The sequence below is a fragment of the Sorex fumeus genome, unplaced genomic scaffold, assembly GCF_029834395.1.
Source record: "Sorex fumeus unplaced genomic scaffold, SorFum_2.1 ptg000002l, whole genome shotgun sequence".
Lineage (NCBI taxonomy): Eukaryota > Metazoa > Chordata > Mammalia > Eulipotyphla > Soricidae > Sorex > Sorex fumeus.
The window spans coordinates 39,928,783-39,950,618 of NW_026606059.1; the positions used below are offsets into that span (position 1 = coordinate 39,928,783).

At 41.5% G+C, this 21,836-nt stretch overlaps 1 protein-coding gene across 2 annotated transcripts in view; it reads left to right on the forward strand.

The window, feature by feature from the left end:
* NSMAF (neutral sphingomyelinase activation associated factor) overlaps positions 1-21,806 on the forward strand; it is a 47,825-nt gene extending 26,019 nt beyond the window's left edge. The window contains exons 13-30 of one of the 2 annotated variants that reach the window (XM_056130296.1): positions 72-151; positions 925-1,015; positions 1,295-1,358; positions 2,279-2,330; positions 2,449-2,569; positions 3,104-3,235; positions 4,353-4,395; positions 4,745-4,908; positions 6,301-6,409; positions 8,821-8,879; positions 13,385-13,452; positions 15,090-15,157; positions 16,552-16,675; positions 17,754-17,837; positions 19,343-19,493; positions 20,110-20,212; positions 20,361-20,470; positions 21,100-21,806. In XM_056130296.1, the coding sequence (XP_055986271.1) occupies positions 72-151; positions 925-1,015; positions 1,295-1,358; positions 2,279-2,330; positions 2,449-2,569; positions 3,104-3,235; positions 4,353-4,395; positions 4,745-4,908; positions 6,301-6,409; positions 8,821-8,879; positions 13,385-13,452; positions 15,090-15,157; positions 16,552-16,675; positions 17,754-17,837; positions 19,343-19,493; positions 20,110-20,212; positions 20,361-20,470; positions 21,100-21,194 (1,718 nt within the window). In that variant the 3' untranslated portion in view covers positions 21,195-21,806. The remainder of the gene's footprint in view (positions 1-71; positions 152-924; positions 1,016-1,294; positions 1,359-2,278; positions 2,331-2,448; positions 2,570-3,103; positions 3,236-4,352; positions 4,396-4,744; positions 4,909-6,300; positions 6,410-8,820; positions 8,880-13,384; positions 13,453-15,089; positions 15,158-16,551; positions 16,676-17,753; positions 17,838-19,342; positions 19,494-20,109; positions 20,213-20,360; positions 20,471-21,099) is intronic. The other variant, XM_056130332.1, reaches the window with a different exon arrangement.
* The last annotated feature ends 30 nt before the right edge of the window (positions 21,807-21,836 follow it).

The following is a 21,836-nucleotide window of genomic DNA, read 5'->3' on the forward strand; positions in this document are numbered from 1 at the left end:
TCTGCTTCTGAATCTGCTTTGGAGGATCACCTTGCTTGTTTGCTTTATTAATACTTTTTTTTTTGTAACAGATTTGTCGAATCCAGAAACCTTTCGGGATCTTAGTAAGCCAGTTGGAGCCCTGAATAAGGAGCGGCTGGAGAGACTCCTGGTATGCAGATATCTTGGTTTATAAGCAACTTCAGAGCCAAAGCCTGTTTGTATAGTAACTGAAACTCATTTGTCAGGGACTTAGAGGAGGTGACCTAGGGTTCATCATAGTTTGTCTTCTCTGCCACCCTGCCTTCTCCCACGAATTTAGGGGTTTGCTTTTGCTTATTTGTTTGTCTTTGGGTTTTTGTTCTATACCCAGTGGTGCTCAGGGATTCTCCTAGGCTCAGGGCCAAGGGGTCATTCCCCGGGGGATCTCACCGGGCCCCCCACAGTTGGAGCATGTACTTCAGTTGAGCATTGTCCGGGCCTTGAATCTGGCATTCTGCAGACAATGCAAGAAGTGGGAAGCTCACCAGATTACAGATTTATTGATTCATTTCCCTCAAAGTTATATTTGCTAAATTGCTAAGTTATCTTTAGTTATTATCTTTATTACCTTTAGTTAATCAGTTATCTTTGCTAAATTGAGCCACATATAATCTCTCCTACTCGTGCCTGCCCCAACACTATTAGAACTGAGCCAAGAAAAGCAGAATTCCCAGTTGTCACAGAATGTGACTTTTATTCACAGATTTTCCATATCTTCCTCTCTCTTTCTCTGCTCTCTGTCTCTGTCTCTGTTTTTCCTTTTTCTATGTGTGTATGAAAGAGAAACAGAGAGATTCCAAGAGGTGTTTCCATGCCATTGTTTCTTTAAGCCTTGCTTACTTGAGTCCCTTGTCATTTTCATAGCCAACACTTAGCAGTATTGTTTTTTTACATATGTTGTAGGCACGTTACCAGGAAATGCCAGACCCAAAGTTCATGTATGGCAGTCACTACTCTTCCCCGGGTTATGTGCTGTTTTATCTTGTTAGAATTGGTAAGATTCCTTTGTTTGTTTGAGGGATGGGGGTCGGGGATATAACCGGTATTTGGGGGCTGCTCCTTACTCTGTGCTCAAGGGTTGTTCCCAGCAGTGCTTGGGGTACACTATATGGTGCCTGAGATAGAATGGGATTGGTCATATCTAAGGCTAGCAACATAATCCCTGTCTGATCTCTCTGGTCCAGAAATGGTAAGACTCTCAATGGTTATTTTCAGCTAAATGTTATTTCATGTGGATTCTTCAACGAGTCTAAGCTTTTATTTTTTCCTCTAGCACCAGAGTATATGCTGTGTCTACAGAATGGAAGATTTGATAATGCAGATCGAATGTTCAACAGGTTGGACATAAATGACTCACATTTTTAAACTTTCTAACCATATATTTAAAATATATGTAATATTATATCTTTAATTTTAAAACTAAATATAAACAGGTTTTTAAAGCCTGAGAAGATCATTCATAGTTTTATCTGTCTGTTCCTTACTGGCTTTTCCTGTTCATATTTCTCTATATGTGAGGACATAATTTTAAAAAGTTTTTGGCATGCCTTTCACTTGTGGCCTTATATTAATATGATCTCAAAGTTTCTTCCATATCATTAGATGTTTTTCAGTACACATAAATTTTTATCACATCGTAAGCTGTTATAATTTAAAGTACTTAACTCTATGTCTTGTTAACCCTTTAAATTATTTCTGACATTTTTGTCATTCTAATGAATGATGTGGATAGAATACAATTCCCTGGGACAGTTGAAATAACCTTTATTTTTTTTAATTATGTAGAAATTTGAAGATATAAACAAGTAAATAATGTTCATAAGCATCCCACCAATAACTCATTTGTCACCCCTGGGTTTATGTCTCTCAAGTGGTTTTTAAAGTTTTGTGCGTGCTGGTTTATCATTCCTCTTTGAACTAAGCTGTGATAATGGATGTGTTAACTCTCCTGTGTTTAAGCCCCTGCCTCCCTTGGCCCTTTGGGAGGATGAGGCCAGGTATGATTAGAGGCTTGAAGACAATGACTGAGAGAGATCCCAGCTGGGCTCATGTCCTGACTCTACACTTATGCCTTGTGTGACCCCAGAGACTATACTATAAAGGGGGATATTTCTGTGACTGTTGAGATTTAAGAGCAAACAGGACAAGTTAATTAACATAGAGAAAACTAGAACCATATTGAGATGCCCAAAGAAAGCACTGCTTCTCCTGTGTTCACACCCTACATCAAAGTCCATTGAATTTTTCTTATATTTAGTATTGCAGAAACTTGGAAAAACTGTTTGGATGGTGCAACAGACTTTAAAGAGGTAAGCTGTTAACAGTAGTTAATGTAGGTAATGATTTACTAGACTCATGGTGCCTAACAGCTTTGCTTAAAAAAAAATAGTTTATGGTTGCTTAAACAAATTCTTTGTAAACTTTCAGTTAATTCCAGAATTCTATGGAGATGATGTCAGCTTTTTAGTCAATAGTCTGAAGTTGGACTTGGGAAAGAGACAAGGAGGGCAGATGGTTGATGATGTGGAACTTCCCCCTTGGGCACAGAGTGAGTACCACTTTGGACAGACTGAATCAGGGAATTTTTTTTTTTTACTGTCCAATTTTATTTTACGAGAATTTTTTTAAACATTCCAATATAGTTTCATTATCATCAATCACATTGTTGCCTAGATTAAAAGAAGCAAAACATTATCATTGTCAATCTAAATGAGTTGGTATCGATTCTGTTCCAAATCCAAAGTATTCTTATGAATCTATGATGGAAATGTAGTACGTATTTGACAGACCTTAATATTGTGTAAGTGATGCTTGTCACTTCCCCCTCACAGTCTCCATCCCCAAGAAAAAAGTTTCTGTGTCATATGATGCAGGAAGATCCTTATTAGGAAATACGTACCTCTTGTGTAGCTTGGACACTTTAGCTTTTTCTCTGTAATTACCAATGGGGTGGGGGGAAGGAGGGAGAACATGAAAGGAAATGAAAGGAAAAGAAAGGAAAATGAAAGAAAATGGAAGGAGGGAGAAGATGAGAAAATGAACTGGCCACTTGGAAATGTTTTGATCAAGTCTGATGTGATAGGTCCCCAGGACTTTCTCCAGAAGAGCAAAGATGCTTTGGAAAGCGCTTATGTATCCGAGCACCTTCATGAGTGGATTGATCTAATATTTGGCTACAAGCAAAAAGGAAGTAATGCTATTGGCGCCCACAATGGTAAGTAGTACTCAAGGAAATTTCGTTTTGCATTTGATGAAGACAAAAGCAAAGGAAGAACACCAAGGCCAGAGCAACCAAGTGTACTTCTTTAGCAGAAGCAGCAAATAGTAACTGTGGGCCCACCGGTCTGGGGTTCAGTGCTGAGTAACCAGGAGAAAGTAAGTGTGCCTAAAAATCATCAGCTTCAGGGTCTGAGAGATGGGACTTCAAAGGACTTATTTGTAGGACGCCCAGGATTTCCCACCCCCACCTGGGACTGCCCCCTACTCTCCAAGCACTGAGCTGAGCGTATCCCCTGAAAACAACTGGGTATGACTTAAAAAAAAAAAGCCAAAAAATGGCAAAACAGCTTATCAGCGTCACCATATTCCCAACAGTTCTTTTGCTCAATAAAATTTTGTTTTAAGGGGGCTGGAGTGAGAGCACAGCGAGTAGGGCATTTGCCTTGCACGCGGCCAACCCAGCTTCGATTCCCAGCATCCCATATGGTCTCCTGAGTACTGCCAGGCTAATTCCTGAGTGCAAAGCAAGGAGTAACCCCTGTGCATCACCAGGTGTATCCAAAAAGCAAAAAAAAAGAAAGAAAAAGAAAAATTTGTTTTAATTTGTCCTTTTTGTTTAGTTCAGTGAGTTAACTTAAGTCTCCATCAAAAGCTAAAACAGTGATTCTCGAGTCCTGTGATGGGCTCAGAGTTTCTTTTAAATTGAGCAGAAGGAACATTACCGGCTACACTGCGCCTGCCGTTCAGTTTCAGCTCCTACCTGACTCCAGGTGCCTTGGCCTCACACAGCCAGCAGGGAAGTGCAGTGGGAAGGGAAGTTCAGATACAGTTTCTCACACTGGAATGTAGCCTGGAATGCTTCCCCAGGGGAGAATCATGCTGGCGGGAGTGTACAGGTCAAAGCCCTGCTGCCCTGCTAGTGTGCTCTGCTCAGCAGAAGGTAACAGTTCCACTGAGAGTTTCTGAGGTGGGATGATTGTCTGCTCACATGATGAAATCAGTTTATTTGAATAAAAGTGTAATGTCGCCACCAAGTTGTTTGAATTCTCAACAGTGCATTTTTCTCACTGAACAACATGTCTTTCAACGCTGTTTCACCTCTCTCTTTCTAGTGTTTCATCCGCTGACCTATGAAGGAGGTGTCGACTTGAACAGGTATTTCAGTGTCTATAAAGAGATTTTTTTATTGCACTACAAACTCCCTCTTTATTGAAAAACAAGTGGGTTCCAGCCTCGGGTCCCCAGGCAGTAACTAGTCTACAGGTGTAAAGCCACTGACTTGAAATAATGTATGCTGTCATTTGATAATACTATAGTAGGGAACTTTTAACAAGTGATTTTATCTTTTCCTTACTTTTACCTTTGAATAATCTTTAAGCAATCTAAAGTTCTATGATGAGTTTTAGAGTTGCAGTTACTATTTGAGGGTTGATCTCTGCATCTTTTGAAATACACGTATTCAGTTAAAGTGTGCAGTTCACGACACTGTTTTCTGTCCTTACAGCATTGAAGACCCAGACGAGAAAGTGGCCATGCTCACCCAAATCTTAGAATTTGGACAGACACCAAAACAATTATTTGTGACACCACATCCTCGGAGGATCACCCCAAAGTTTAAAAGTGTGTCCCAGACTTCTGGTTGTAGTACTCCCATACCAGATTTTCCAGGTAAATCTTGTAAATAGAACAAATGCATGTACCTTTTATTTCTCTTTTACAATTAGAATGTCTGTGAAGATGCTGAAGAGGAGAAGAAATATGAATTGTTGTATTAAGAGTTGATTAGGTTTTACTCTTTTGATTGTTCTCTTGGGGTGGGGGAAAGTACCTATTTTTATTGTCTGGTTTTTAACTTTTCATTTGAAAAACTTCTAGCAATTGAGACTTTGTAATATTTTTCATTGTTATGGCTCTCATTCTTTCCTGTGATTTTCCAGTCTCTTTTTCATACTTGTAGGTTGCCTGGCCGCAGCTGTCTTGAGGGTTACTCTCTGCTCATGCTTTCCTACTCTTACCCAGGCTGACTTTCTTCATCTATCCATACAAATCTTGAACTCTGAGTACACTGTTTTCTTGATTGGGTCCTATTTTCTCTTGTTCATCATTTGGCGTTTATGGACTCAGCTTTTTGTGCCAAGCATATGCTACAGGCTAATAATGGACTTGACCTAGTTCATGCATCAAGTGTTTGGGAAGGAAGGAAAGAACACTCTCCTTCACTCAGTTATCCCTGTTTTATACACATAAAACAGCCACAAGTTTACAGGTTCCCAGGAGTCTAACACGGTATGGAATCTTAACAGACCGATCACTTGACTTCTTTGTTATCTTCAGTTTTATTCTCTGTTCTGGGCACATTCTGAAGTCTTAGGCACAAATGGCTGAGCAATGTCTCAATCGTAGGGGAATTACAGAGTCAGTGACCCCAGGCAAGCTGGGAGAACTTCACTAAGAGATACTGGACTGGCGGGGTTAAGTCATAAAGACCATCAGATTATCTTGTGATGCCACTTAACCCCTTGTTCTACTTAATCATCAGATCTGCTCCACTGTCCTGTGATTTTTTTTCTGGAAGGGTCACCATTCCGGTTATTTATATGAACTGATGACTTAACTACTTTTGACTAGAAGCACTTGGAGGAATTTATTTTATCTCTTTTCTTCTTCCTCTTTGAAACCAAAACAAAAATTGCGGCCCTCTTAGGAAATTGTTGGCTTTTAGCAAAAAACAGTGACAAGGAAATAGTTATCCATTCTTTAGGAACCAAATTAGAATTTGGCAGACATTGATAAAAGTATTAAAAGACTCTAGTAGCCCAAGATATTTTTTAAAAAATAATCTTTTCCCAAATTATTTTTTATTTTATTTGAATTGTGTGATTTAATTGTTTTCCCTTGATGGCCATCATTCTTTGTAATAGGCATGTGTTTCCAATTTCATTTTGGTAGGACAATTTTTTTGTTTGTTTGTTTGGTTTGGTTGTTTGATTTTAATTAATTATCATACCTCTGATGCTTGCCAGCAATGCAGTTAACTAGCTCAGCAATGATTTGATCTAGTCTCTCCAGGTGAAGAGTCTTTTGAAGACCTGACCGAAGAGAGCAAGACCCTGGCCTGGAATAACATGACCAAACTGCAGTTACATGAGCACTACAAAATCCACAAAGAGTAAGAGTTCATCTCTGCCGTTCTGTAAAACTTAACGCCTTGACCTGGCCTGAATTTTCCTTTCAGGCTGAGGGAAGAGTTTTCATTTTAGTGTCTTGTTTTTTGTCTTGTTTTTTATTCCCCCCACATGTCTGTCTTGGACTTGCATTATGGCAAGAGAAAGTCCACAGAATGGATCTGTGGTGGCCTGCCATCTGTCATTGCCACGCCTGCCAGCGAGAGGTTAAGATTTTGTCTGTTCTCAAAACATGAAAGCTTTATAACTGTTGTCATGGTGATTCAGTAAATCAATTTAAAAATAAATAAATAAATAAATAAATAAATTTATTGAAGACCTGCCTGCTATGGGGGCAAGCTGAAGGGCTGTTTGGGAAAAATTAGAAATAATGGTGATAGATAGGTGCAATGGTGGTGGGACTGGTGTTGGAATACTGAATGTAAGCAGCGAAATTAATGACTTAATGAACTGTCACTGTCACTGTCCTCCCGTTGTTCATCGATTTGCTCGAGCGGGCCCAGTAACGTCTCCATTGGAGACTTTGTTGTTACTGTGTTTGGCATATCGAATACGTCACGGGGAGCTTGCCAGGCTCTGCCGTGCGGGTGAGATCCTCTCGGTAGCTTGCCGGGCTCTCCGAGAGGGGCGGAGGAATCGAACTCGGGTGGGCCATGTTGGCTGCGTGCAAGGCAAACGCCCTACTGCTTTGCTATCACTCCAGCCCGACCTAATAAAGTTATTTTATAAAAAAAAAAAAGACTTTGTCTACAGACAGCAGGTAGTTTTGTGCCTCTCAAAATGGCTGCTCCATTCTTTGATGGGATGAGGCCAGAGGAGGGAGAAACACGGCATAGCTTCCCAGGTGTGGAGTCTGCTGCTGCTCTAAGTAGCACGGTAGCCCTGTAGCACTGTCCTCCCATTGTTCATCAATTTGCTGGAGCAGGCGCCAGTAACGTCTCCATTGTGAGACTTGCTGTTACTGTATTTGGCATATTGGATATGGCATGGGGAGCTTGCCAGGCTCTGCCGTGCGGGTGGGGATTTTTCGGTGGCTTGCCGGGTTCTCCGAGAGGGAGGGAGGAATCAGACCCGGGTAGGCTGTGTGCAAGGCAAATGCCCTATGTAGGAGAAACTATTTTTTGTTTGTTTGCTTGTTTGAGGGGAGAGCAGTTTGGGCCACACCGAGCAGTGCTCAGGGGCTACTGCTGACTCTGTGTTTAGGGGTCACTCCTGGCTTTGCTCAGGGCCCTCTGCAGTGCTGGGGTCCATGCAGGCTTGGCCACATGCAAAGCAAGTGCCTTACCCGCTGCGTTCTCAGTTCCATCCTTAGCTAATCTACTTAAAAAAAATGGTAGAGTGTACTAAGAAATTCTCATGGATTTTAAAAATAATATATATACACCTAAGAAATTGGACTTGCTGTTGGCCCAAGATGGGTTCTAAATGTTTCCTCTCTTCTGCCATCAAGAGACTTCCTGTGCTTTGGTATAGCAAGTGTTGAGAACATTGACCTTGTGTGGGCCATACCATTATGAGTGGCTATACTCAGAACTAGGAAGGAGACCTGCTGTTCTGGTCCCTGGCCATGGAACCCCTCCTCTGACATTGGGATAACATGGCTGCTGCTACCGATCTCGGGCAAAGTTGAACATTCCCAGCAATGTTAGATCATGGCACTGCATCCATGTGTAGCATCCTGAAAAGAAATAAGCAGTTCTGCCTCATTTGAAATGGCAATAGCTTTTTTTTTGCTTCAGTTCCCTAAAAGGCATTTAAAAAAGGAACCTTGTTATCAAATGCCGTGAACCTTTTAAGAGGTCATGGTATAATCAGACCAGGGATCAGTCCCTGACAGATGGTAAGTAGATCCTGTTTAGGAAAGAAGCAAGTGGAGTGCTTACAAAGAAAAGCCTTAGTTGTGGTGATGATGATAATCAAATAAGACAAAATTGAAGGAAACTCATTACTAGCTTTCCAGTTGTCAGAAGTGTGTTCAACTGAATACAGCAACTACAGCAGCCGAGTTTGGGACTGTATTCCAGCCACCGGCATACACAGTGTGAAATGAGAAGTTTCCCAGTGATGGGTTGGTAATAGTAGTTGCATGTGGAGACATATTTCCCTGGTAAATGTGAAGAAAAGGCATAGCTCAAAGGGTTGATTTCATGCTTTCATGCAGGAGGCCTTGGTTTCTGCCCCTACCTCCTAAACCCTATACCACATGCCTCCACTACCTCCTCCCACAAGTACTATGCTCCCTGGAAAAAGTTCTGAGCACAGAGTCAGGAGTAGTCCCCAAGCACCCAAGCACTTAGCCGCTCAAAAACCCAAAATAAATAACTCCATGACTTGAAACAAATGAACATGCTAGTCCACGGCTGACACTAATCTGTGAAATTTCCTTTTCTAACAGCGCAGTGACTGGAATAGCTGTCTCTTGCAACGGGTCTTCAGTCTTCACAACCTCACAAGGTATATTTTTCTACCTGAAAGTGGTTCCCCAGCATCATATAGTGTCCACATTTTTCAACTCTTTTTTTTTTTGTGCGTGTGCTTCCTGCATGTAAAATAAAATCAGAGCAACTTGTGGCATGTTCTACAGATTTTCACGTAGTTGACCAAAACCAATACTGAAATGCCTTTCTATTGCTGGTGAGGTTTCCCAGAGTTTACGGGACATCTCAGAAGGAGCTGCTCTCCTATCCTCTCACTCAGACAGGCCTCTGCAGCCGCTGTGTGGATGGGCAGGCATGGTGCTGGCGAGCGTGTGGCTAGACAGATTTGCTGTCAAGTGTTTTAGTGTCTCTTCAGGCTGTTATTGGTGGCTTTGACTCAAGATCTAATTTCATACATTATTAATATGCTCTCTTATACCTTATCAAAATTATATAAAGCTCTTGTCCTAGCTTAATAAGGCTTACAGATCTAGATTAATAAGAGTATCAGTTTATTTTATTTTATTTTTTATTTTTTGCTTTTTGGGTCACACCCGGAGATGCACAGGGTTTACTACTGGCTCTGCACTTAGGAATTACCCCTAGCGGTGCTTAGGGGACCCTATGGGATGCTGGGAATCGAACCCGAGTCGGCCACGTGCAAGGCAAACGCCCTACCCGTAGTGCTATTGCTCCAGCCCTAAGAGAGCATCAGTTTTGATCTCAAGGCAAGACTAAACTAAAATGTCCCTCTGTGCCCATATAATTGCTTTTCCCGGGAGTGCTCCCTCTTGACTTTGTAGAAGCTGTGATAACGTATGTGTGGGGGCAGAGGGACGGGAGGGGGTGGGGGTTGATAGCATAGCTGCCCAGATAGGATTTGAGGCCGCTGGTTTTCATAAAATTAGTGGCTGTGTGGAGGCTGCCTGTTTATTTGCCAGCAAGTGTTAGTGGGAACATGTCTGTGGCTAGTGGGTTCTTGCTGTGTGATGGGGGAAGAATCAGACAGAAGAACTAGGCTTCTGGAAAGCAAGGCTATGTACTGCAGGCTCTGGAATACAAACACCCAATTGGGAGAGAACTGGGATAGCCTTGGAAGGGGCAAGGTGAGTCAGTTTCTCAAAATAGTGCTTCCCCGGTGGCCTCTATAATCTGCTGGATCTACACAGGTGTCCGGGCTGGGATGTTGTTCTCAGTGAGGTGTCCGTATAAGGTAAGCTGGGTAGCACAAACCATTAGGATTCAAGTCTTTGTTTGGTTTTCCACCATGGAGGGGAAGGAACAATAGGCCAGCTTTTGGAAAAATTTTTGTTCTGGCTAAGACAACCCAGGAGCCAAAGACACACCCCACTCTGTCATCTGACTCAGCAGATGACAAGGTAAAACATATATGAGCAATAAGAGTCATAACGGGAAGCAATATTTTTTTTCCTCCATTATGAAATGGTGCTCATCCAACTATGCAGTGTCACACAGTTTACCGTCCGTAGCACGTCCTCCTTACTCTTTCAAATTTTCCCTCGGATTTCATAAAAACAGCTGCCCACAAAGTGTAGAAAGTGACTCAGCTGTGGACTAAAGGAAGTGAAACACACTGTGCCTTTTGGGTCCACTGAGATCAGAGGCTCTGAAAGAAGGAAACAACACAAGTTTTGCCAGACTTCCTACCTCCTGAGTTTGCCAACATTCTTGGTCCCAAGACAGAATGCTTTATCATTAAACAAAGCCTATGTTCTTCCCTGGAGTTTTCAGACATGACTTGTTAAATCCTTCAGTTCATTGTACTTGTCTGACCTTGGAAATCATGAGTTTCCAGAGCTTCAAGCTTTGAAACCTTTTTGGTTTGTTAAGTGTCACACTGATTTTTGCAGATTTTACTGAAAGAAGGAAGGGTTTTGTTTTGTTTTGTTCTTAATTTACAGTTGAATTTTGATCCATGATTTTAAAAAGCTGAAATTCTTTCTGAAGATATCATTTGTAATTTTTTATTTCCCTACTTTCTTTAAATTTAAAAGCCTGGGATGTCTTCCTTTCTTTCCTTCCTTTCTTCCTTTCTTCCTTTCTTTCTTTCTTTCTTTCTTTCTTTCTTTCTCTTCCTTCCTTTCTTCCTTTCCTTTTTGCTTTATTTTCACTTTTAGATCTGAATAATTCACAGTTCTGATTTATATGTATTCTGATCATCACCACAATTTACTTCTCTTCCTCAGATTATATTTCAGTTAGGTGGGCACTCCTGGGGTCTGCCACTGGAAAACCTGCTGATAAGCAGAGTTTTACTGGATTAAACTTTAAACCAGGAGGAAGTCTGATTTGAGAAAAGCATCTTCATACACCAGGCTGGCTTCTAGTTTCTTGTGGGGTGCCCCAAATTAGTACATTTATGTAGAAGTAGTAGTAAGTGCTCAGAAGTGTCTTAGAGAACAGACCAAGTTTAGAATAAAAAGAAAGGTGGAGAAAATATCAGAGTTAATTATTTACCTTAGAGAAAAGAACAGGTGATACAGTACTCATTCTTCTGTTTTGTTCCCAGGCTAATGCTGAAGAATAGTTAAGCCTTCTGCTAATAAAATCTCGGGGTTTCTTTGTTATCCTTATAAAATTGAGGTACAAGGTTGTACTCTGCAGAATCAAGTTCTGTTCTGACATTTGTTGTATGTTCTCCCAGAGGCTTTCTTGGGAAAGAGAAAACTTTTGCTCCTGGTGTGAAAGAGCTGGGGTGATTCCCCACCAAATTTTCCAGTTCAGCCTCTGCTGGTAAATAGGCAGCTTTTAATAGCTGTGAAACTGGCCTGACATTCTCTCTCTCTCTCTCTCTCTCTCTCTCTCTCTCTCTCTCTCTCTCTCTCTCTCTCTCTCTCTCTCTCTCTCTTTTTGGCCTGAATTTCTTTTTTGGTGTTTGGTTTTTGGGCCACACTGGGAGTGTGGAAGGAAGCCAGGGTTTACTCTTGGCTCTGCACTCAGGAATCGCTGCTGGCAGGCTTGAGGGACCATATGGGATACTGGGGAATGAACCCAGATCAGCCGCATGCAAGGCAGGCGCCCTCCCCACGGTCCTTATCTCTCCAACCATTGCCCTGACATTCTTTTAAACATTTTATGAATTCTTAGTTCAGGGATTGAATTTTCTCCTGCCTAGCATACATTCTCATTCCCCTGATATATAAATGCAGTCTTTGATCACCCACGCTGTTGGGATTGTCTGGAGCCTTCCCAAAATATAAATGCTATTTCTTTCTCATTTACTTCCAGTAAAATGTTCTCCCCTATTGAACTGCTCCCTCTTCTCAAAAGGAAAATAAACCTCGAAGTGTGTGTTTAAAGGCAAGGATGCTCTATTCTACTTTGTCTGAGCACTTCTCAGAGTGACCCTGAATCTCAGGAATGAGGTTCTTTTTTCTTTTTTTTTAATCCAAAATGTAGAAACGGTTTGGTTTAGTTAACATGGTACCCTGGAATGTCAGCAGTAAGCCATGATATCCTTGGCATGGAGTTCCCATGCCTGAACCCTGCTGCTGGGTGGACCTGAAGTATCCCATGTCAGATGCCTGCAGTGGTCACCAGGGGTCTGCTGTCACTGCTCTGAGCCACAAGACTAGATAAGTCACTATTCTTTGTCTCAGGGTAAGGAAGTTTTTTTTTTTTGTTTTTTTTTTTAGCTTTTTATTTAAAAAAAAAAAAAGCTGGAGCGATAGTACAGCGGTAGGGGGTTTTTGCCTTGCACACAGCCAGCCCGGCAAGCCGGGTTCGATTCCTCTGCCCCTCTCAGAGAGCCTGGCAAGCTACTGAGAGTATCTTGCCCATATGGCCATACCCGTGACCTATTCAATATGCCAAACACAGTAACAACAAGTCTCAAAAATGGAGACGTTACTGGGCCCGCTGGAGCAAAAAAATCGATGAATAATAGGAGGACAGTGTTTGTTTTTGTTTTTAACTTTTGATTGAATCACTGTGAGATAGACCCTTACAACACTGTTCATGATTGAGTTTCAGTCATAGAGTATCCGAACTCCCATCCCTTCACCGGTGTACATTTCCCAGCACCAGTGTCCCCAGGTTCCCTCGCTTCACCCTCCACCCCTTGCCTGCCTCTTTGGCAAGCTCTTTTCCTCCCTCCTTCCCTCTCTCCCCGCCACCTTTTGGGCATTGTGGTTTGCAATACTGATACTGAAGGCTTATCAAGAATTTCCCTTACCTACTTTTAACCCTCAGATCTTGCCCAGCGTGATCATTCCCAGCTATTATTGTCATAGCCATCTCTTCTCTATCTTACTTACCCTCCGCCCCACACACACTTGTGGTTAGTTCCAACCACTGACCAGTCCTAACCCCTGTTCTCCCTGGCCATGGATAGCATTCTTCTAACTATATATATTTTTTATGTTCCACAAATGAGTGCAGTCATTCTCTATCTGTCCCTCTCCTTCTGACTCGTTTCACTCAGCATGATACTCTCCATGTCCATCCATTTATTTATAGGCAAATTTCATGACTCCAATTTTTGGGGTCAGAAAGTCTTAATGTTTGTCCTCTTCTTACTAGATTCTACCTTGAAGATGTTTTCTAAGGAATCCAAAATGCTGCAAAGAAGTATATCATTTTCAAATATGGTGAGTTCATTTTAATTGTTAATTGTTGTTGTAATAGAAATTCACATAGCACTTTGCTGTATACTTAATACTTTATGTAATTGTTTTCTCCCAAATAATTTTATTCTACTGTGGTATGTGATAAGTTCTTAACTGTATTTTATTTATTTTTTTTGTTTTTGGGGGTCACATCCGGTAATGCACTGGGGTTACTCCTGGCTCTGCACTCAGGACTTACTCCTGGCAGTGCTCGGGAGACCATATGGGATATTGGGAATCGAACCCAGCTTGGCCATGTGCAAGGCAAATGCCCTACCCGCTGTGCTGTTGCTCCAACCCTTGAATTAATTGTAAATTCAGCATACTTTCTTTGTGGGGGGGCCTCACACTAAGTTGTGCCTAGGGCTTACTCCTGGCTCTATGCCCAAGGATCACTCCTGAGAGATCTGAAGGAACCATATGAGATGCCGGGGATCAAACCCAGGTCAGCAGTGTGCAAGGCAAGCACCCTACCTGCTGTATTGTCGCTCTGGCACAACTTTTTTTTTTTTAAATCATATTGTCCCTTTTTCTTAATACTGTTCTTTCATTTGTAACTTCAAAAATTTAAAGAGACAATACTCTTACATTAAAAAAAATTAAAGAGAAGACTGGGAGGCGGCTCAGAGAATCACAGCGCTCGGCACGTAAGAGTGAACCCCAGTACAACACAGTCCCCTGAGCACTGTGGGGGGCAACCTCCACTCAGTCCCCTGGTGTGGCACAAAAGCAAAACTGAAGTTGAAGAGTCACCTGGGCAAATTTTCCTTAATCAGTAATTCCCTATTTGGGACTGTTAAAATATGACTTATTTCTGAGTGGGTAGGATACCCAATATAGTAAGCCAATTCTTCTGGGGGGGAGATTGGGGGGGAATTAACTACTACTGTTAATTCCATAGAGTATACTTTGAAGTTCCATAGAGATTACTGGAAGTTTTCCTTACCCATAGAGGACTGTAATCCAGAGCAGGAGTTGGCATTTGTGAGCACCCCACTCTCCCAGGTCCCCCTTCCAGAGACGTCTCTCAGACTCAGTAGGATTTCCTCTAGTTCAGGGCAGGGAAAGCCTGGAAATTGTCAGGCTCCATTCTAGCACCCTTGACTCTTGATATTTGGTTTGTTGGGTTTTTTTTTTTTTTTGCCTTTTTTTGTCACACCTGGCAGTACTCAGGGGTTACTCCTGGATCTGCACTCAGGAATTACTCCTGGCAGTGCATAGGGGACCATATGGGATGCTGGGAATTGAACCCAGGTCAGGCACGTACAAGGCAAATGCCCTTCCCACTATGCTGTCACTCCAGTCCTGACTCTTTACGTTTGGGAACAGAGTAAGCAACTGGAATGGACCAGTTTAGAAAACCTGGGAAACCAGAGATGGTACTAGAGGCCAAGTGAGGCGCTTGCCTGGCCTCGCATGTGGCTGGTTCGAAATTCGGCATCACACATGATCCCTGAGCCCCAGTGGTGTGTGACTCCAAACCAACCAACCAAACAGACAAACCTGGGCAAGTATGAGGAGAGCCCGCATCAGCAGAATCGTTTTTTAGAAACTTACAGTTTTGTCGTGTTGGGGATTTTCTCTTGTACATGAATAATGTTGAATCATTTGCATTTCAGGCTTTATCATCTTGTTTACTTTTACCAGGAGATGCCACTGTCATAACTTCTTCATGGGATAATAATGTGTATGTATCTCGGGATGTGCCGTTGTAATTCTGGTGTCCAGGAGTGGGTGGCGGTATGGGGGGCCCTGATACCAGCAAGTCCCCATCGCCCCCTGCGTCAGGCTTTTGACTTTCCTTCGCAGAAAAGAATTTCCAGAGAACACAGAGATTGGAGTAAAATAGTCTTACTTAGGAACTAGAGGAGAGAGGACCCCACAAAGTGCAAAAGACAAATGATGTACCCCAAGATGGGGTGTAAGAGCAAATCCCAGAAGCAAGCATGCCCCTGATAAAGGGAGAAGGAGAAGTCACACCCTCTGAGTGGTGGGGCGTGGGCACCCTGGAATGGGATGAATATCAGTTTCTTTGCATGGCTTATTTTACAGGTTGTGTTTTTCTTTTGGTTTGTGTTTTCTACTCCACAAGTTGCCTTGGATTGGGCAGAAGGCCATTGTTTTGCTCGTAGTTGTTAAGAGGGATTTTAAAAAAAAAATTGTGTGTATGTGGAGGGGGAGCACACCCAGTGGTGCTCAAAAGTTACTCCTGGCTCTGCATTCAGGCATCACTCCTGGTGGGCTCAGGGAATCATATGGGATGCGAGGGATCAAACCTGGATCTGCCGCATGCAAGGCAAGCATCCTACCTGCTGTACTATCATTCTGTCCTCTTGAAAGGGACTTCTAGCCTTGGGAGATACGGAGATTCCTCCGGATCTTATCAGGGCATCATTCCTCACCATGAGGATCTGGAGGATCTGAGTTTTCATCCTGAGCTGATAGCAGAGTACTCCTTTTCAGAATATATCTTCTCTACCCAAATATATTTATTTTTAACTGGCTCCCTGAAATTTAGAGACCTCCACGGGGCCCTTTTCCTGACTGCATATATCAATTCCATATGCTGTATAAAAATGTTGTGACTGGAAAGCAGGAAAGGACAGAATCTTTCACTGGTAGAACAGTGAGTTGCAGAAAGGAACAAGAATTAGAGATGAAGACAGAATTGTTGGATTTAAGTGTGATTTTTGAATTTAATCACTATCACTGTATCACTGTCATCCTATTGTTCATCTCTTTACTCAAGCGGGTGCCAGTAATGTCTCCATTCATCCCAGCCCTGAGATTTTAGCAGCCTCTCCTTACTTGTCTTTCTCAATGCTGCTCTATAATTTCTTAATGGAGTCTAATTTTCCTTTCAACTTGAAATCAAAGTAAAAATCCAGATGATCCAGACCTAGACATTCCTAGTTTGACATTCGAATTTTGCTCATTTTGAATAGTTGAATAACTGACAAATTCTCATTCCATTGAGCTTTAATACTTAATAGTAGTATGGCAGTGTATCTTGAAATATGTTTGAGCCATAAAATTAAGCTGGAATGTTGTTTTAATGTTTCTCATTATCTTTTATGTTAGCTATTTTTATTCCATAGCCTTTGGAAGACGTCAGGACACATTAATGGGACATGACGATGCTGTTAGTAAGATATGCTGGCATGATGACAGGCTGTATACTGCATCATGGGACTCTACGGTGAAGGTCTATATCTATCTCTATATTACCTAACTTAAAATATTTGGAAAATACATTAGCTATCTATTATTAGTGTGTTCAGTCACTGAACCATTTTGTTTGGGGGCCACATCCTGCAGGCTCTGCACTCAGGGATCACTCCTGGCAGGACTCGGGGAAACATATGGGGTGCCGGGGATTGAATCCATGCAGGCCATGTGCAAGGCAAGCCCCCTACCCACTGTAGTATTATTCCGACCCACTTCACAATTTTTCAGTCTTTACGTGATGTGTAGGAATACTGAATGGCATTGCCTCTGTTTTGTTAATATGGACACTTAACAGGAAATTGTCATGACTTTTTTACTGTGTTCACCTCAGTATTAGATGATCTATTTTCACTTGAAATCAATTGCATAGAAATTCTGGGTAGACATCCTTCTTTATCTAACTTGACAGTTGACCAGAAAATTTCAGATTAAAGTAGGGAAACACTAAAATAATACATTTTGTTTCAAATCTGAACATGCCAATATACATCCATTCACCATTCCCTTGATGTAGAACCGAAGTCTTTTTCTTTCTTTGGAATCCTATATAAATTTCTTGCATGAACTGTACAAGTATTCAGCATATCCAATATTCTACTTTTCTTTATGTATAAGAAAGCATGGAACCTAAAACCATTAGAATGCTAACATAAGTGTTTCAGGATTCATCCTGATTTTATATAGATGAATTTTCTCCTCTATGTTTTTCAGTAATTTTTTAAAAATTACTTTTCAGTATTTTGTTTTTTTGGTCACTGGACTTTCGAGTCTTAAAACATTAATATACTATACTTTTGTACTCATTTTCACTTAGTTCACACAAAATTTACATCGCACAATTCCAACTGTAACACAAGTAATAGAAACAGATACAAACACACCTGGTTGACTCTGTTAAACACATGGTGTCGGGCCCGGCAGGGGAGAAGCCAGAAATAGCAGCATCTTGTTGACAAGTGTGTGAAATGGAAGCTAGTCAAAGCTTCTTCCTTGAATGTGTCAGAGATGCTTTGGTAGATGTCTACAGATGCTTTCTGCAATATTTTCACTCCTAGGTGTGGTCTGGTGTTCCTGCAGAAATGTCTGGTGCTAAAAAACACCAGTTTGACTTGGTGGCCGAGCTGGAACATGATGTCAGTGTAAGTACTGGCCACAAGACTGCACACTCAGCTTCAACAGGAGGGGGGTGGGGCAGAGATTTTGGTTTCATTTGAGTGTTCATGATATTTTGTTTTGTAAATTTTCTTTATTGGAGATCAAAGACTACTCTTTGGAATTCCCATCTACTTCACCCCCAATACCCACCTCACTCCATGTACTATTTCCCTGATAATCAGTTGCCACCAGTTAGATCTCTGAAATAGCTGTTATCTGTATACAAGAGTGAATATGTGGATACCACCCCACCCCCAACTACTTTGGGGGAAAAAATGGGACCCATCATCTTCCATGACACACAAAAACTATACAGACAAACACCCTTCAAACACCTGGGACAATGACCTATGACTTGGAACTAGGGATATGACCCAAATGGTAAAACACATGCTTTGCATATATGTGCAAAGCCCGGAGTTCAGGCCCAACCTTTGCATTCACTTGTCCCTCACCCTATCACCACCAGGCAGGTCGCAGTGTCTTGGGAGTACTATCCAGCACCGTACGGGTTGGTCCCTAATTTTTTTCTCTTTTAAAGAGCTGGCCCCAGAGCATACCACCTGGGCAGAACCAAGGCTGACACTTCCTGTGTTACTACTGGTTGGATCACACTTCTGTCTTATGCTGTAATACTGCTTTTTTCTCTCTAAATGTATGAATTGCTGTCAAATTTGAAGGGTTTACAGCTTGGATAGAGAAAAAGTCTTTGTTTCATTGTATAATTTCTTATAGCTGTACAAGCATAACCTGGATAGATGATCCCTTTCATTCCCCAAATCCCTTAAATAACCATGGATCAAGCTATGTTTCAGGCAGCTCGGCACCTTGCTACAATTTGCTATCCATGGAGTTATCTGAGATGGTCAGTTTTAGGCTATTTTAAAAAGAGTACTATATTTACCTGAGTGAAATTTCATTCATTAAAGTATGATTTTTTTAATTTAAAAATCATTCAGTGATTTTGAAATACATTCTCTTAGTTACAGCAGCACAATTTTATTTTTTTTAATTTCAAAATTGGGCTGGAGCGATAGCACAGCAAGCACAGCAGTAGGGCGTTTGCCTTGCACGCAGCCAACATGGCTGACCCAAGTTTGAATCTTCCACCCCTCTCGGAGAGCCCGGCCAGCTACCGAGAGTATCTCACCCGCATGGCAGAACCTGGCAAGCTACCCGTGATGTATTCGATATGCCAAACACAGTAACAACAAAGTCTCCAATGGAGACGTTACTGGGCCCGCTGGAGTAAATCGATGAACAACAGGAGGACAGTGATACAGTGCATTTCAAAACTATTTTTTTTTAAATTAGTGAAACACCATGAGGTAGTTGTAGACTTACAAACTTTCATGCTTGGGCTTCAGTTATACAATGATCGAATGAATACCCATCCCTCCACCAGTTCTTCGATTTGAATTGGCCAGGAAAATAGAACTAATCATTAAAATTCTAAACCAAATACATTTCAGTGTCTTTTCTTTCTTAGGTAGATACAATCAGCTTAAATGCTGCAAGCACATTGTTGGTTTCAGGCACAAAAGAAGGCACGGTGACTATCTGGGATCTCACCACAGCTACTGTACTGCACCAGATTCCATGCCATTCAGGGACTATCTACGATACTGCATTCAGCCCAGGTAGTATTGTCCTCTTCATTACGATAATACCGGGGGACTTAGAATGATTATTTTAAAATAAATAGTAAAAATGTAAAAAAGAAAACATGTTCTTTTATGATTTCATATATAGCTAAAGCTGCACTTCATACCTGTACTTAAGGCAGCTCATACCTAAGCAGAAAAGCTGTATTTGAATGATGGTCTTAATCTGCCCCTTCACTAGATAAATATATTTTATTTTTTTAGCTTTTTGGGTCACACCTGGCAATGCTCAGGGGTTACTCCTGGCTCTGCACTCAGGAATTCCTCCTGGCAGTGCTCAGGAGACCACATGGGATGCTGGGAATCGAACCCGGGTTGGCCACGTTCAAGGCAAATGCCCTACCCGCTGTGCTATCGCTCCAGCCCCGATAAATGTATTTTAAAATATAAACAAACTCATGACCAAAGGGTTATCAAATTCCAGTACCTTAAAGGTATTTCCAAGAGTGGCCCATCATTGGTTGAGTATAAGTAGCTAAAAAAAAGAAGACCCAAAAATCAGTGCCGCGTAGTCCATTAGATTCAGTAATATAATCTCTGAATTGTTTTTCTGAAAGTGTAACCCTTATCTGTGCTTGGCCTTGTGTTACAGACAGTCGCCACGTCCTCAGCATAGGAGAAGATGGCTGTCTGAATGTCATCGACGTACAGACCGGAATGCTCATCTCCTCTATGACATCAGACGAGCCCCAGAGGTATATCTTCTTGACTTTACTACTAGGGTGAAGAAATTTACAAACAAGCTCAAGATCGTGTCAGTGGCTGGGCTTGCTTTGGCCAGTGTAAAAAAAAAAGACCTTCCTGCATGATGAATGATGAAACATTTCTAAAACATTCTTGTAGATGCTTTATCTGGGATGGGAATTCAGTTCTGTCTGGAAGTCAGTCGGGTCAGCTGCTTGTTTGGGACCTTCTTGGAGGGAAAATCAGTGAGCGAATACAGGGCCACACAGGTAAGCATTTATGTCCTTGGCCTTATTCCTGTAATAATATTAATAATGTCATCCCTGCCCCTCCCATCACAGAGTACCTCTCAAGCAGAAAACATCCCTTGTTCTCTGTGGGGCAGCCGTTTCCACCAGCATCCCACCAGTGTTCAGCATCTCCTGCTTTGGTCCCTCACGATTTAGATTGATGCTCAGATACAATTTGAATCCCAAAAGGAAATTTCCACCTTAGCCTCTAAATGTCAATTGAACGGCATAGCTATATTCTTCCCCACCCCACACCCAAGATAAAAGTTTCTTTAAAAACTAGAAAAGTGATGAATTTGGTGTAAGCTGTTTTAAGTTCTCTGACTGCCAACTTCTACCTCCCAGTTCTCTCTGGAGAACTTTTTCCAGGATGGAAAGTGTCCTGATGTGTTAAGGAGAGGGTCGCTGTGTATATATAATTCTGCCTCTGACACACTTAACAAATATTTTTTATTAAGTTTATTATATTGCTTATTGACTATGTTTGCAAACTTTTTCTTTTGATCATCTGGAGGATTTATGACTTTTCGCTTTTCTAGGATCTTCAAAAACAAAGTGAATATCTCCTGGCTAGCTTGTCATCTAATTACAGTATCTCCTTCTTTTAGGGGCAGTGACATGTATATGGATGAACGAACAGTGTAGCAGTATCATCACAGGAGGGGAAGACAGACAAATTATGTTCTGGAAACAGCAGTATTAAGTGCCTTTTCCTCTCTTGACTATCAAATTGAATTGTTCTTAATGTATTTTTAAGCCAAACTTTTAAATGAACTTGTGAATGTGCAATGATAGTAATTAGAAGTTTACCACATGAGAAATATGTGGGTTTAAACTGTTTAAATCATGACTTCATTGAGAGCCATTAGTTGCCGTCCTCTCAGGCAGATAAAGATATGGCAGCACTAGGGAGAAAACATAACATTGGTAAGATCAGCTGAGTCTGGTGATGGTCAGAAGACAGCTTTGAATGACAGAGACTAGCTAGATGATGATAAACTGGGTCGGGGAAAGCTCCAGAAAGCACTGAACAGTTCAGAACCCCCCGCCTAAAACGTGCAGTATTCTCTACTTCTGAGTTGCTCTAGTTTGTCTTCCAAAGTGACGACGCAGTGCTGCTCACTGGTTTTGGAGATTTGTGTGTTTTCCTGGAGTGGTGACTTTCTATAACCTTATTGGCCCTGGATTCTGAGAACCTGGGGAAGAATTAGCAGTTCTTATATCAGTTAAGTTTACTGTATGGGAACGGTGTATTTCATTATAGCTATTAAAATGCTCATCTTTTCTACAACATTAAAATATTTTTCTGTAATAAAAGTTTTTCTTCCTTATTTAAATATTACAA